At 40.2% G+C, this 14127-nt stretch overlaps 1 protein-coding gene across 50 annotated transcripts in view; it reads left to right on the top strand.

The window, feature by feature from the left end:
* LOC122551665 (mucin-13-like) overlaps positions 1 to 14127 on the top strand; it is a 93116-nt gene that overhangs the window by 56100 nt on the left and 22889 nt on the right. For all 50 annotated transcript variants that reach the window (XM_087989133.1, XM_087989120.1, XM_087989152.1 and 47 more), the window contains 3 exons: positions 1987 to 2093; positions 7417 to 7475; positions 12267 to 12376. In XM_087989133.1, the coding sequence (XP_087845259.1) occupies positions 1987 to 2093; positions 7417 to 7475; positions 12267 to 12376 (276 nt within the window). The remainder of the gene's footprint in view (positions 1 to 1986; positions 2094 to 7416; positions 7476 to 12266; positions 12377 to 14127) is intronic.

The raw sequence follows: 14127 nt of genomic DNA, 5'->3' as shown, positions 1-14127 counted from the left end.
TTACAGCTCACATTTAATGATACAGTGAACCAGGCTTTATTCAGATGCCATGCAATTTTCCTGCATGAACTAAAAAGTCTTCTTTGTCAACTTCTAAGAAAAATTTCAAAAGTAAAGGTGATGAATACTGGTAAAACACGTTCCAATACCTTGTAATTAAGCAATTCCCTCAAGCTGAATAAATGTGCTTTAAAGTATATTAATTTCACTTCGTGTTACTAATAATTTATTAAATATTCTAATCCAGCTCAAGAAGACAATCACATTGTCCATATGTTCACCATAAAATGTTTTGTTGCTAATTAAAAGTCTAGGAAATCAAAAGCTTTGTTTTAATTATTTTAGCTGTGTCGTGAGACTGTAGTTGCAGTATTGTTCAGAAGATAGGACTGAAAAGGATAAAGGACAAAATTAGGGACAACATTAGCAATTCTCCAGGACTGGAGAATTGCTAATGTCCCTTGTTTAAGAAGGGTGGCAGGAATACTCCAGATAATTATAGATCAGTGAGCCTGACATCAGTAGTAGAGAAGCTGCTGGAGAAGATACTGAGGGATAGGATCTATTCCCATTTGGAAGAAAATGGGCTTATCAGTCATGGGCAGCATGGTTTTGTGCAGGGAAATTCATGTCTTACAAACCAAATAGAATTCTTTGAGAAAGTGATAAAGTTGGTTGATGGGGGAAGGACTGTAGATGTCATATACATGAACTTTAGTAAAGGGTTTGATAAGGTTCCTCATGGTAGGTTGATGGAGAAGGTGAAGTTGCATGGGGTTCAGGGTGTTCTAGCTAGATGGATAGAGAACTGGTTGGGCAACAGGAGGCAGAGAGTAGTAGTGGAAGGGGGTTTCTCAAAATGGAAACCTGTGACTTATGGTGTTCCACAGGGATCCGGGCTGGAATCACTGTTGTTTGTGATATATGTAAATGATTTGGAGGAAGGTACTGGTAGCCTGATTAGCAGTTTGCAGATGACACTTGGTGGAGTAGCAGATAGTGAAGGGGACTGTCAGAGAATACAGCAGAATATAAATAGATTGAAGAGATGGTCAGAGAAATGGCAGATGGAGTTCAATCCGGGCAAATGCAAGATGATGCATTTTGTAAGATCCAATTCAAAAGCAAACTATACAGTGAATGCAAAAATCATGGAGAAAGTTGACATACAGAGAGATCTGGGTGTTCAAGTCCATTGTTCCCTGAAAGTGGCAATGCAGGTTAGTAAAGTGGTCAAGAAGGTATACGACATGATTTCCTTCATTGGATGAGGTATTGAGTTCAAGAGTTGGCAGGTCATATTATGTTGTAGAAGACTTTGGTTTGGCCACATTTGGAAAACTGCATAGAGTCCTGATCAGCACATTACCAAAGGATGTGGATGCTTTGGAGAGGGTGCAGAGGAGGTTTACCAGGATGTTTTCTGGTACGGAGGTTACTAGCTATGAAGAGAGGTTGAATAGATTAGGATTATTTTCACTAGAATGACAGAGGTTGAGGGGGACTTGATTGAGGTCTATAAAATCATGAGAGATATAGACAGGGTGGACAGCAAGAAGCTTTTTCCCAGAGAGTGGAAGTCAATTAAGAGGGGTCACAAGTTCAAAGTGAGAGCAGAAAGGTTTAGGGGAGATATACATGGAAAGTTCTTCATGCAGAGGGTGGTGGGGGCCTGGAACATGTCAGCAGAGGTGGTAGAGGCGGGAATGATAGCATCATTTAAGATGTATCTAGACAGATGCATGAATGGGCAGGGAGCAAAGGGATAATGATCTTTAGTAAATAGGCGACAGGTTTAGATAGAGGATTTGGATCAGCGCAGGCTTGGAGGGCCAAAGGGTCTGTTCCTGTGCTGTAATTTTCTTTGTTCTTTGTTCATTGTTCAAAAAATCGAGAAATAAGTTATTATAATTGATAAATCAATATGCTATGTATTCTAACATTTGAGCAAAATATAAACATTTGATTGCCTTTTTTTATATCTAGGCAAGAGCTTTGGTGGAGAATTGACCATGAAAATTGAATTTGATCCAGCTATGACGAACAAAAAATCCGAAGTATATATGGCACTTGAAAAAAATGTAACAAACATTGTAAGTACAAATAGCTGAAAGTGCAATTTTCAAAAAAGAGGTGAAAGAAACAAGCCATCTTTTAAAAAATAGTTAGGGCTAACAAAAGAGAGACGACAAAGTAGCAACAGAGACAGACTGTGAGTCTCAGGATATTGATTTCCAAAAAGGTGTCATTGAGCCATAGAGGTCTACAGTAGACAAAAGGTCCCTTGGCCTATTGAGTCGATACTGGTTCAAACATTCACCTAACAAATCAAATTCCAAGTTCCAGCACTTGGCTTATAGCCTTATATGCCTTGGCATCACAAGTGTACATTTAAATAATTCTAAAATATTATAAGGGTTTCTGCCTCTACCAATGGAAGTGAGTTCCAGATTTCCATCACCCTCTGGGTGAAAACGTTTTTCCTCACATCCTTTCTAAAGCTCTTTATTTTACCTTAAATCCCAATTATTGATCTCTCCACCAACGAGAAAAGTTTCAGCCTCTCTGTCCTGCTTATGCCACTTGTAATTTTATACATCTCAATCATGTCCCCCTCGGTCTCCTCTGCTCCAAGGCAAACCATCTCCAGTGCAACCACATCTCTTAGATAAATGTAAATTCCAGAACAGCACACAATATTCTAGCTATGGCCTAGCCAAAATTTTATACAGTTTCACCATCACTTCCCTGCTTAAAACTCTACATGCCTTGGCTAATGAAAACAGGTATCCCATATGGCTTCGTAACCACTCTATCTCAAGGGACCAGTGGATATGCACACCAAGCTTCCTCGGTGTTTCCCAGAATTATACTATTTGTAGAATTTTATAGAATCACTGCAGTGTGGAAGAAGGCCATCAGCCCAACAAGTCCACACCGATTCTCCAAAGAGCACCCCAACCAGACTTACCTCCCTATTCTATCCCTGCAACCCTGCATTTCCCATGACTAATCCATTAGGTATCCCTGGACACTAGAGGGCAATTCAACATGGCCAATCCACCTACCCTGCACATCTTTAGACCATGGGAGGAAATCGGAGCACCTGGAGGAAACCCATGCAGACACGGGGAGAAATGGGAAACTCCAGACAGTCGTCCAAGGCTGAAATCAAACCTGGGTTCCTGATACTGTGAGGCAGAAATGCTAACCACTAAGTCACTGTACTATGCTTTCATTATGTATTTCCTTGTCTTGTATGTCCTTCAGCTGAACTGATCAACCCAAACATTTCCTCCTGTAATCTAAGGCTATCCTCCTCACTATTTGTCGCAAGCTTACTAACCAACCCTCCTACTTTCAAGTCTACATTATTTATATGTACCAGCAAGGGCCCCAATTCTAATTCCTTTGGAGCCACAAGGGACACAGGCTTCCAGTCACAAAACATCCCTTGTCCATCAGTGTCTGCGTCCTGCCACTAGGCAATTCTGTAACCAATTTGCCAAATTTCTTTGGATCCATGTAATGTTACCTTCTCTGTCAATCCCCCATACAGGTCTTTATCAAAAGCCTGGCTCAAATCCAAGTTGGGATTGAAAATTATCATCAGTACCCTTGCTGCTTCCTTCCTTCCACCAACAGCCTGACATACAATGCATCTGGCCCTGGTTATTTATCTATTTTAGACCATCTATTTATTTATTTTACACTTTCATGATAATTTCTACACCCACATCATCCCTCTCGCTAGTGAACAATGACAGAAAGTATTAATTTTGCAGCTTTAGGTCCATGCACTTTGACCATTAATGGGCTCAACTTTTTCTGTAGTTTTCCTCTGATCCTTAATGTACTTGTAAAATAATGAAGAATTTTCCTTTATTTTACCTGCCATTATTATTTTATGTTCCTTTTTGCTCTCTTGATTTCCTTTTTAAGTTTCCTCTTGCAGATTTTGTACTTCTCTAATGTTTCTGCTGTTTTGAACTCTTGATATTTGCCAGAAGCAAATGACAAGCCAATTTTTAAAAATTCTTGAAATGAAGTACAGAACAGAAGCTGGCTGCTTCCACAGGAGCAGAGAGGCTGTGTCTGTACCAATCTGGGGTCCTTAGCCCTCACTCGTGAGTTCTGATCTTTATGGAAACAGACTGCAACTAAGCTTATTGCACTATAATTGACTGGCTCTCGATGCTGGCTTTTGGGGGCGTGCATTTCCAGAGCCTAGGAAATCTCACCAGTAGAAATCGGTATTCCTGGTGCAAGCTGCAGAAAGCAAAAATGCCTCAATGTAGTGGGGCCCTCGAAGGCTGTTCATTAAAACCTAACCTTGATATGGATGCATAACTTATTCAGGGTGGAGAGGAAAACCCTCTGCTGGCTTAGTTAGTGGTTCATGCAGATTCTTTCTGCAAACCTGGAGCCTTTAGTTCTATTGGAATCTCACCCACTCTTACCACCTGCATATTTTAGCATATTTTAGAAGCATTTGCAACCTGTTAAAAATGCATCTTCCTTGGTTATCAAGTCCTGGGATAGATCTTGAACCTGGAACTTCTTGCCCAAAGGCTGGGACACTACACAGTCGATCATAAGATATCCCCAACAAACCCTCCCCGGGCAAATATTTCTTTCCTTTAGGAAGTAAACCAAAAGTGCACACAGTTCTGTCAATGTCATCTCGCTACAGACTGTTCAACTGCTATAAGGCCTTTTATTCTTTTTCCCCAACTCTCTTATAATAATAGACAAGATGTCATTTACTTTTCTAATTGCTTGCTGTCTTTTCATGTTAACTACTGCATTGCTTAAACAGGACAGCTAAGTTCCTCTGAACATGAAAACATAAGTTTTTTTCTGTTACTCCTGCCAAAGAGAATGCATTCACATTTCCCTACATTATGCTTCAATTGTTGTATTCCTTGCCCACTCATTACTTCTTCAGTCTTCTTCCTCTTGACAAAGGTTTGGTCCAATGTTGCACCAGTTGCTTCTTTGTAACAACCACATTTTTGTGACTAGGTTTTAATCCTGGCCAGGGAATGGCATCCAGTAAAATACTAATTCTTTCCCAGGTGATGACCACAATGCTACATGATTAGGAATGTGTCCTGAAGATGTCACACTTTGGTTTCACAGGAATGGTGTCTGCCTTCAGTAGCATTATCTACTTATTAATCTCATTCATTGCCTTTATCATTCTAAACATAGATAGTTGATGTTCCCCCATTTACGGACATGGTGGGTGGCACAGCAGCTCAATGATTAACACTGCTGCCTCACAGTGCCAGGGACATGGGTTTGATTCCACCCTTGGACAACTCTCTGTGCGGAGTCTGCACATTTGCCCTGTGTCTGCATTGGTTTCCTCCAGGTGCTTTAGTTTCCACCCCCAATCCAAATGTGTGCAGGTTAGTTGGATTGGCCATGCTAAATTGCCCATACAGTCCAGGGATGTGCAGGCTAGGTAGATTATGCATAGGAAATGCAAGATTATTGTTATAAGGTAGGGGATGGGTTGCTTTTCGAAGGGCCAGTATGGACCTAATGGGCCAAATGACCTGCTTCCACACTGTAGGGATTCTGTGATTCAATCTATATGAAACAAAGCTGTTGAGCTCATTTAGTTTAGCTTATGAGTCAACCTGAAATACCAGAATGTACTTTTTGCTGTGCATTACCAGCAACTTATAGAGTCATTAGTCATACAGCATAGAAATATATCCTTTGGTCTGACCAGTCCATGCCGACCATGTTTCCAAACTAAACCTGCTGCGCTTAGCCCATATCCCTTCAAACCTTTCCTTATCCAAATGTCTTTTAAATGTTGTAACTGTACCTGCATCCATCACTCTCTGTGTAAAATTGTTGCCTCTCAGATCCATTTTAAATCTTTCTCCTCTCACCTTAAAAATGTGGCCCTTAGTTTTGAATTCCTCCACCCTAGTGAAAATGCCCTTGTCTTTCACCTTATCTATGCCCCTCATGAAGGCCTCTACGTGAGCACAGAGGATGCTAAGGGGCACCAATAAGCCCTGGTCACATTCAAAACTGATTGCAGAGCTCAGCTTGCAGCCACCTTGGGGTCTATTTAAATGGTGAAGTAAGGAAACTTTGATTAGATTAGATTACTCACAGTGTGGAAACAGGCCCTTCGGCCCAACAAGTCCACACCGACCCTCCGAAGAGCAACCCACCCAGACCCATTCCCCTCTAACTAATATAACTAACACTACAGGCAATTTAGCATGGCCAATTGATCTAACCTGCACATCTTTGGACTGTGGGAGGAAACCGGAGCACCTGGAGGAAACCCACACAGGCACAGGGAGAATGTGCAAACTCCGCACAGACAGTTGCCTGAGACGGGAATTGAACCCGGGTCTCTGGCGCTGTGAGACAGCAGTGCTAATCACTGTTCCACCGTGCCACCTCTTGGTTCAACAAGGGCAAATAAACCACTTAAAGTTGTTTATTTGGTTAAGATCCTGACATCACTCTACTTACTTATTGGTTTCATAGGAGCAGGCTTACAGACAGATCCCTGACTATTAAGCATTCCATTTCTTAAACTAATAGTGTCACTGCTTCCAGGATCAGATCACCCAACCTAATACCCAATATATCATGCCCAACAGACTGCAGCTTGCATAAGTTCTCTTCGGGTTCTGGACACTGCAGATGTGATGACCTAAGATTACAAGGGTCCTCACAATCTTTGACATGTTTCAGTTGCAGCATAGTACTTGTACTGCCCTCTCTATTTTAATTACTTAATTTGTTTATCTAATTAATTTATTTTATGGCTTTTAATTTTTTGATTATTTGGTCCATTGTAAGGTAGAAGTGGATACATTTATATTATTCAAAAAATAATGGTTTAAATTGTTTAAATGATTTAAAAGAAATAAGAATGAGAGGGCATTGATTTAAAGTGATGAACAAATGAAGCAATGGTGATGTGAGAAAGAAGCTTCTAGGCAGTGTGTAGTTAGGGTAAGTGACACACTGCCTGGAAATGAGGTGGAGGCAGTTGTATTAAGGTATTCAAGAGGGCATTGCATGATTATGTGGATAGAAAGAATGTGCAGGAATATGGGGAAAAGGTAGAAGCTTAGCATGAGGTAATAGAACTGGTTCAGGAACAACAGGTCAAATGGCCTCCATTTGAGCTGCAATAGTTCTGTGATTCAGTGGGTCCATTTGCAGTAACATAACCCCTGTAAAGTACTTGAAGCAAAATCTAGCTCTTGCTTCTCCTGTTTGTAACTAATTTCCCATGTGCATCAAATTTTCAACAATTCCACTCTGAAGGGACAAGGATAAAAGTGGATCAATGAAAATTGCATTTACAATTAAAAATGAATGATGATTTAAAATACATTTTCTAATAATGTTGCAACTTTTTTGCAGTTTAATAAGTCATTTTCCAATATTGAAGGCTACGAAGAAACTAAAATTCTTGAAGTTAGGTAAGAATGAAACTTAATTTCAAATAGCTAATATCAGTGAAATTAATTTGAAATATGAGCAGGATCGTACGTGCAATATTGACACTCTGAAAGAGGAGAATGGAAAATAAAGTATCCAAAATAAAGATAATGACAGATCTAACAAAAGGAATATTAATATGATCGATGCTGAATTATGTTTCACTAAGTGTCATTGAAATTGATCTTTTGGTAATAATTCTATCAACATCAGAAATGTTAATGCTAGATTGATAATTGCTAACATTGTTCTTTATTACATTTTAGAGTTAGAGAACATAGCATAAGGCATGGAAACAGACCCTCCAGTTCAACTCATCCATGCCGACAAGATTTTCCAAAGTGTCATTTTCCTGTATTTGGCCCATATCTCTCTAAACATTTCCTAATCATGTACCTGTCTAAATGTCTTTTAAATGTTGCAACTTTACCTGCACCTATCACTTCCTCATTCCACAAATGAACTACTCCCTGTGTGACAAAGTTGCCCCTGAGGTCCTTTTAAAATCTTTCTCCCCTCACCTTACAAGTATGCCCTCTAGTTTTGAAGTCTCCTACTTTAGGGAAAAGACCTTTGCTATTTACCTTATTTATACCCTTCCTATGCTCCAGAGGAAAAAGTCCTGTCTATCCAGTCAGTCTTTATAATTTAAACCCGCCAGTCCAAGTAATATCATTTCTGCCCACTCTGCAACTTAATAATATCCTTCCTATAGAACTGTACACAGTACTCCAAAAGTGACACAACCAACATCCTTTATACCCACAACATGACATCCTAACTCCTGTACTCAATGATCTGAGCAATGAAGACAAATATGCCAAATGTCTTCTTTACTACCCTGTTAACTTGAGACACAACTTACAAGAAACTATGCACCTGAAGCTTGCTCATAGAATACTGTAGGAAAAGATGGAATGCATATATTTGAAATGTTTTTCAACAACTGCATTTGAAGTAGATGGTCCTGTGACTATATGTTTGCATCTGTTTATGTTGCTAGTACACTATCAATAAGGAATTATAATTAACAATTTGCATTTGTCACCTTTTAATCATTAAAATCTTCTGAGAAGCCAAATTAGACCAAACTTGTCCCAAAGAAGCAGATATTAAGAATGGTGACAAAATTATGATTGTATGATGACTTGAATGAAGAGATTTAAGTTAAGGAGTGAGCTGAAGAGTGATCTGCTGCAGAAATAGATGGTGAAGGATAGAAATGGCACTAGTCCTTGGATAATTTTAAAAGTTTTAATTACAGAAATATGCTTCTACTCTGCCATTATAGTTTCAGTTTCTTACTAAAAATGAGCCCAAATAAATTTTAAATTAATGTCCTCCATCTACATTCAATAAATACAATTAATATATGATTTAAAGAGAATTAGAAAGTTTTGGAGAAATAACTCTGATGCTAGATGGGGAGGCAATGGCTTAGTGGTATTATCACTAGACTATTCATCCAGAAACTTAGCTAATGTTCTGAGGATCCAGATCCACAATCCCACTCATGGCAGTTGGTGAATTCAATAAAAAAGTTGGAATTAAGTGTCTAATAATAACCATGAAAATCACTGACAATTGTTGGGAAAAAACCCACTTGGTTCACTAATGTCCTTTTGGAAGGAAATCTGCCATCCTTATCTGGTCTAGGTTACATGTGACTACAGACTCACAATGATGTGGTTGACCCTTACCTGCTCTCTGGGCAATTAGGGATGAGCAGTAAATGCTAGCCTGGCCGGTGGAGCCCACATCCTGTGAGTGGTTTAAGGCACTGCTTCCAAAGTTGGGGCAAGTGTGTGGAGGTGTGTGTCAGAAGTCAGAGTCAGAGAAACACATAGTTCTTGGAAATGTGTTGGCCTGAAGAAGGGCTCATGCCCGAAACGTCGATTCTCTTGCTTCTTGGATGCTGCCTGACCTGCTGTGCTTTCCAGCAACACATTTTCTGCTTGGTAGCTCTGTTGATGACAACTTCCATCCTTAACTGATGATTGGTAATGTATGGAAACAGTTTAGCTAGGGTAACAGCTAGCACAAATTTTCAGTACTATTGTCAGAATGTTGTCAGGTTCCAGAATCTTTACAGTATCCAGTACCTTCAGCTGTTTCTCAATATCATGTGGAGCGAATCAAATTAGCTGAAGATTAGCATCTGTGATAATGGGGACTTTAGGAGGAAGTCAAGATAGATCATTCACTCAACACTTCTAACTGAGGAATGTCACAAATGTTTAGCCTTGCCTTTTTGAGCTGATGATCTAGGCTCCCAATCATTGACAGAATCAAAAGGTGTGGCACTGAAAAGGTACTGCCGGTAAGGCAGCATCCAATGAGCAGGAGAGTCAACGATTCGAGCATAAATTTTTCATCAGGAATGCAGTCTTCACTTTCCCCAATCATTGAGGATAGGGATATTTGTGTCATCTATTCTAGTGTGTTGTTTAATTGCCCATCACCTTTCACGACTGATTATGACAGGATTGCAGAGCTTAAATCTGATGAATTGGTAATGGGAGTGCTTAGTCTTATCACTTGTTGTTGATTGGCATGCAAATACTCCTTGCTGTAACTTCACTAGGTTGACACTTAATTTTTGATGTGCTTTGTGCTGTTCCTGGTATTCCCTCCTGCACTCTTCATTCAACTTAGCTTGGTTCTCTACTGTCATGTTAATGATAGAGTGGGCCTGACTATGAGGTTGCAGATTGTACAGTTATGTTTAAAGCACTCATAGGATGTCCAATCTTGAGTTGTTTGATCTGATCAAAGTCTATACCATTTATCACAGTGATAATGCCACAACGTGATAAAGGTTATCCACCGTGTGAGGATATTGATGGATGGGTAATCATGTTATGTACCAGATACTCTCAAGTCTGCAGCTTAATAATTTGAGGGAGTGATGATGGGGCTGTACCAGAGGAGCAATCAGGATGACGGAGTATGGTGGTCATTACAAGCTTTGACTGCCAAAGTAGTGCAGAAGAAACATAGAAAAGAGACTATCAAAGGCTTAACAGTTGGGATTTTGAAAGTGCAACTATACATGACTTGGGAAGAGTTTATTTCAAAAAGGAAAGCAGAAGGACATTTTAACTGGGGTTGCTAGCAAGGATCTAACAAGGGAGCCGGAGAGGGAATGGTCTCTGTAGAATGCTGAAAGGGGTGGTGAAGGAAATATATCTTTGGTGGTGGGGTCTGACTGTAGGTGGCAGAAATCGCGGAGGATGATGCATTGTATCCAGAAATTGGTGGGGTCGAACGTGAGGACCGGGAGGTTCTGTGCTTCTTGCAGTTGGAGGGGTGGGGTTCAGGGGTGGAGAGATGTGGGAAGTGGAGGAGATGCGCTGAATGGCATTGATGACCACGAGGGAGGGAAAATTGTGGTCTTTGACATAGGAGGCCATCTGGGGTGTTCTGGAGTGGAATTGGTCCTCCTAGGAGGAGATGCAGCAGAGGCAGAGGAATTGGGAGTAAGGGGTAGCATTTTTACAGGAGGGTAGATGAGATGAAGTGCAGTCCAGGTAGCTGTGGGAGTTGGTGGGTTGGAAGTAGATGTCTGTTTATGTCAATCACCATTAATGGAGATGTAGAGGTCCAGGAAGGGGAGGGAGGTGTCCAAATGGTCCAGGTGAACTTGAGGTCAGGGTGGAAGGTGTTTGTAAAGCTGATGAACTGGTTAAACTTCTCATGTGAGCACAAGACAGGGCCTATATAGTCATCGATGTAGTGGAGAAAAAGGTGGGGAATGATGCTGGCGTAACTTCTTCTGTTACACAGTTATACTGCCCTCCGTATTGACTTCACTAGCTTCCTCATCTCCCCTCCCTCCACCTTATCCCAAATCTAAGCCCTCTAGAACTGTCCTACCTGTCCATCTTCCTTCTCATCTATCCCCTCCACCCTCTGCTCTGACCTATCACCACCACACTCACCTTCATCTACCTATCGCATTCCTAGCTACCTTCCCCCAGCCCCATGCCCCTCTCATTCATCTCTCAGCTCCCTTGCTCCCCACCCCCACAAATTCTTGATGATGGGCTTATGCTCGAAACGCCGATTCTCCTCCTCCTCGGATGTTGGCTGACCAGCCTGTGCTTTTCCAGCACCGCACTTTTTGACATTTAAGACAGAGATGAGAAGGAATTTCTTCCCTCAGAGTGTAGCAAATCTGCACAATTCTTTAAGCAGAGGGCTGTTGAGACTGTATCATTAAGTATACTGAAGGCTGAGATAGACAGTTTTTGAAGATTTTGAACAGTAAAGGAATCCAGAGTTATAGGGCAAGACAGAAAAGTGAAGTTGAGGATTGTCAGAACAGCTGTGATATCATTGAATGGCAGAGCAGACTCAGTCAGCCAAATTGCCTACTTCTGCTCCAAATTCATATAATCTTATGCTGGTATTGATGATTATAGAAAATCTTCAGAGAAAATGGCAATATGTGGTGTTACCCAGGAGCAAGCTTGATATGGTAACAGGAGTATTGAAAGGCAGAGGAGTAGTTAGGGTGTGGATTAGGGGCTGAGGTTACATGAGCACAAGGAAGAAATTTAAGTTGGCATAACCAGATCATACCAAAGAAGGGTAACTGGAGAAAAGGATTCAACAGTAGTCCATTGAGGAACGATAAAGTGTGATACAAGAAACAGTGCTGTTTTAGACTCTTGGGTAAATATTTTCATTGTTCTCTTAACTTAATAGTCCCTTCAGTATGCAACTGTACTCTTGTGCAGGTCAATGATAAGATGACTTTCTAATTGCAGGAAGGGCAGTGTCATCACAACATTGTTTAATACATTTACTATGAGCGCACAAGTTAATGAATCAATGATTCAAGAGGCTATGGAGAATAATGGATTTTATTCATTTACATGTAAGTAATGCCTTGTTTTGTTCATTTTATAATAAAAATAAAGTAGCTTCTGTCCTTCTGTAAAATGATGTTTACATGCATTTAGTGCAATCCTTTTCTGACCAACATTTCCTGGACAATATTCAAACTTTCTTTGTTGGAGACAGATGTTCTGTTTTCACATTTGTGTAGAGCTTGGTGATATGAATTCATAAATCCAAAAAATACCCTAATATACAATAAAATTAGTACTCGTAATGTGTAAAAAGATCAGAAATATACGAAGTATATCAGTAGATAATAATGAATAAAAGGAAGGCTGATTGAGAATATGAAAGTACATTTAGTGATATTAAAACATAGTAAATGATTGCATAAGTGTATAAAAACAAAACCTTTTGCAAAAAAACAACTTTTGCTCATGCATGAATGCGTGCTTGCAACAGGTTAAGATAAAGGTAAGGCAGAAATGTTAAAGAAAACATTTGTATTGTGTTTACAATTAATAGCACAAGTGAAAAAGCATTGTATTTCAGATGAGGATGATGCAAACATTGGAGATAATTATCAAGAAAAAAATGGCTCTAAAAAGATTATCAAAACTCAGGGCTGATAAGTCATTGGTCCTTTATGTCATGCATCCATGACTGTTGAATGAGGTCTCTGCTGTTTCCAGTGCTCAATTAGGAAGGGTGCAAATATGTACCCAGCCTGAGGTGCATGATCAATCAGTATAGATTTGCTCAAATCAAGATATGTTTGACCATCTGAAGAGACGTTTTACAGAAATAACCAACCGGTTCTATAGAAATGTGAGGTGCTGCATTTTCGAAAAACAGATCAGGGCAGGACTTATATACTTAATTGTAGGGTCTTGGGGAGCATTGCTGAACAAAGAGACCTTGGAGTGCAAGTTCATAGTTCCTTGAAAGTGGAGTCACAGGTAGATAGGATAGTGAAGAAGGCATTTAGCATACTTTCCCTCATTGGTTAGAGTACTGGGTTTTGGAGTTGGAAGGTCATATTGTGGCTGTACAGGAAATTGGTTAGGCCATGTTTGGAGTATTGTGTGAAATTCTGTTCTCCCTTGATATAGGAAGGATGTTGTGAAAATTGAAAGGGTTCAGAAAAGATTTACAAAGATGTTGCCAGGGTTGATGGGTTTTAGCTGTAGGGAGAGACTGAATAGGTTGGGGCTATTTTCCCTGGAGCATCAGAGGCTGAAGGGTGACCTAATAGATGTTTATAAAATCATGAGGGGTATGGATAGTCTTTTCCAAGGGTTGAGGGAGTCCCGAACTAGAGGGCATAGGTTTAAGGTGAGAGGGGAAACATTTAAAAGGAATCTAAGGGCAACCTTTTCATGCAGAGGATGGTGTATTTACAGAACAAGCTGCCAGAGGAAGTAGTGGAGGCTGGTACAATTAGAACATTTAAAAGGCATCTGGATGGGTACATGAATAGGAAGGGTTTGGAGGGATATGGATTAAGTGCTGGCAAATGTGACTTGATTAGGTTAGGACATCTGGTTGGCATTGTCAAGTTGAACCGAAGGGTCTGTTTCCATGTTGTATGACTCTAAGATAGCAGCTGTTTTGTATGTAAATATTCACAAGGCATTTAGTACTGTCATTTAGAAATGAAATGAAATTATCCCAGTTGATTAGATAGCTATAGTTTGGATCATATGAATGTCAATAACATTGGGCTTGACTCCTTATTTTGGCTAAAGAAGTCTCAGGGCATGCCTCCCCCCACTATCCATGGTAAAC

Source organism: Chiloscyllium plagiosum, unplaced genomic scaffold (assembly GCF_037043375.1).
Source record: "Chiloscyllium plagiosum isolate Xiang-an unplaced genomic scaffold, Cpla_swu_hap1 HiC_scaffold_7, whole genome shotgun sequence".
In the NCBI taxonomy this organism is placed as follows: domain Eukaryota; kingdom Metazoa; phylum Chordata; class Chondrichthyes; order Orectolobiformes; family Hemiscylliidae; genus Chiloscyllium; species Chiloscyllium plagiosum.
This window is presented reverse-complemented; position numbering and strand designations above follow the sequence as displayed.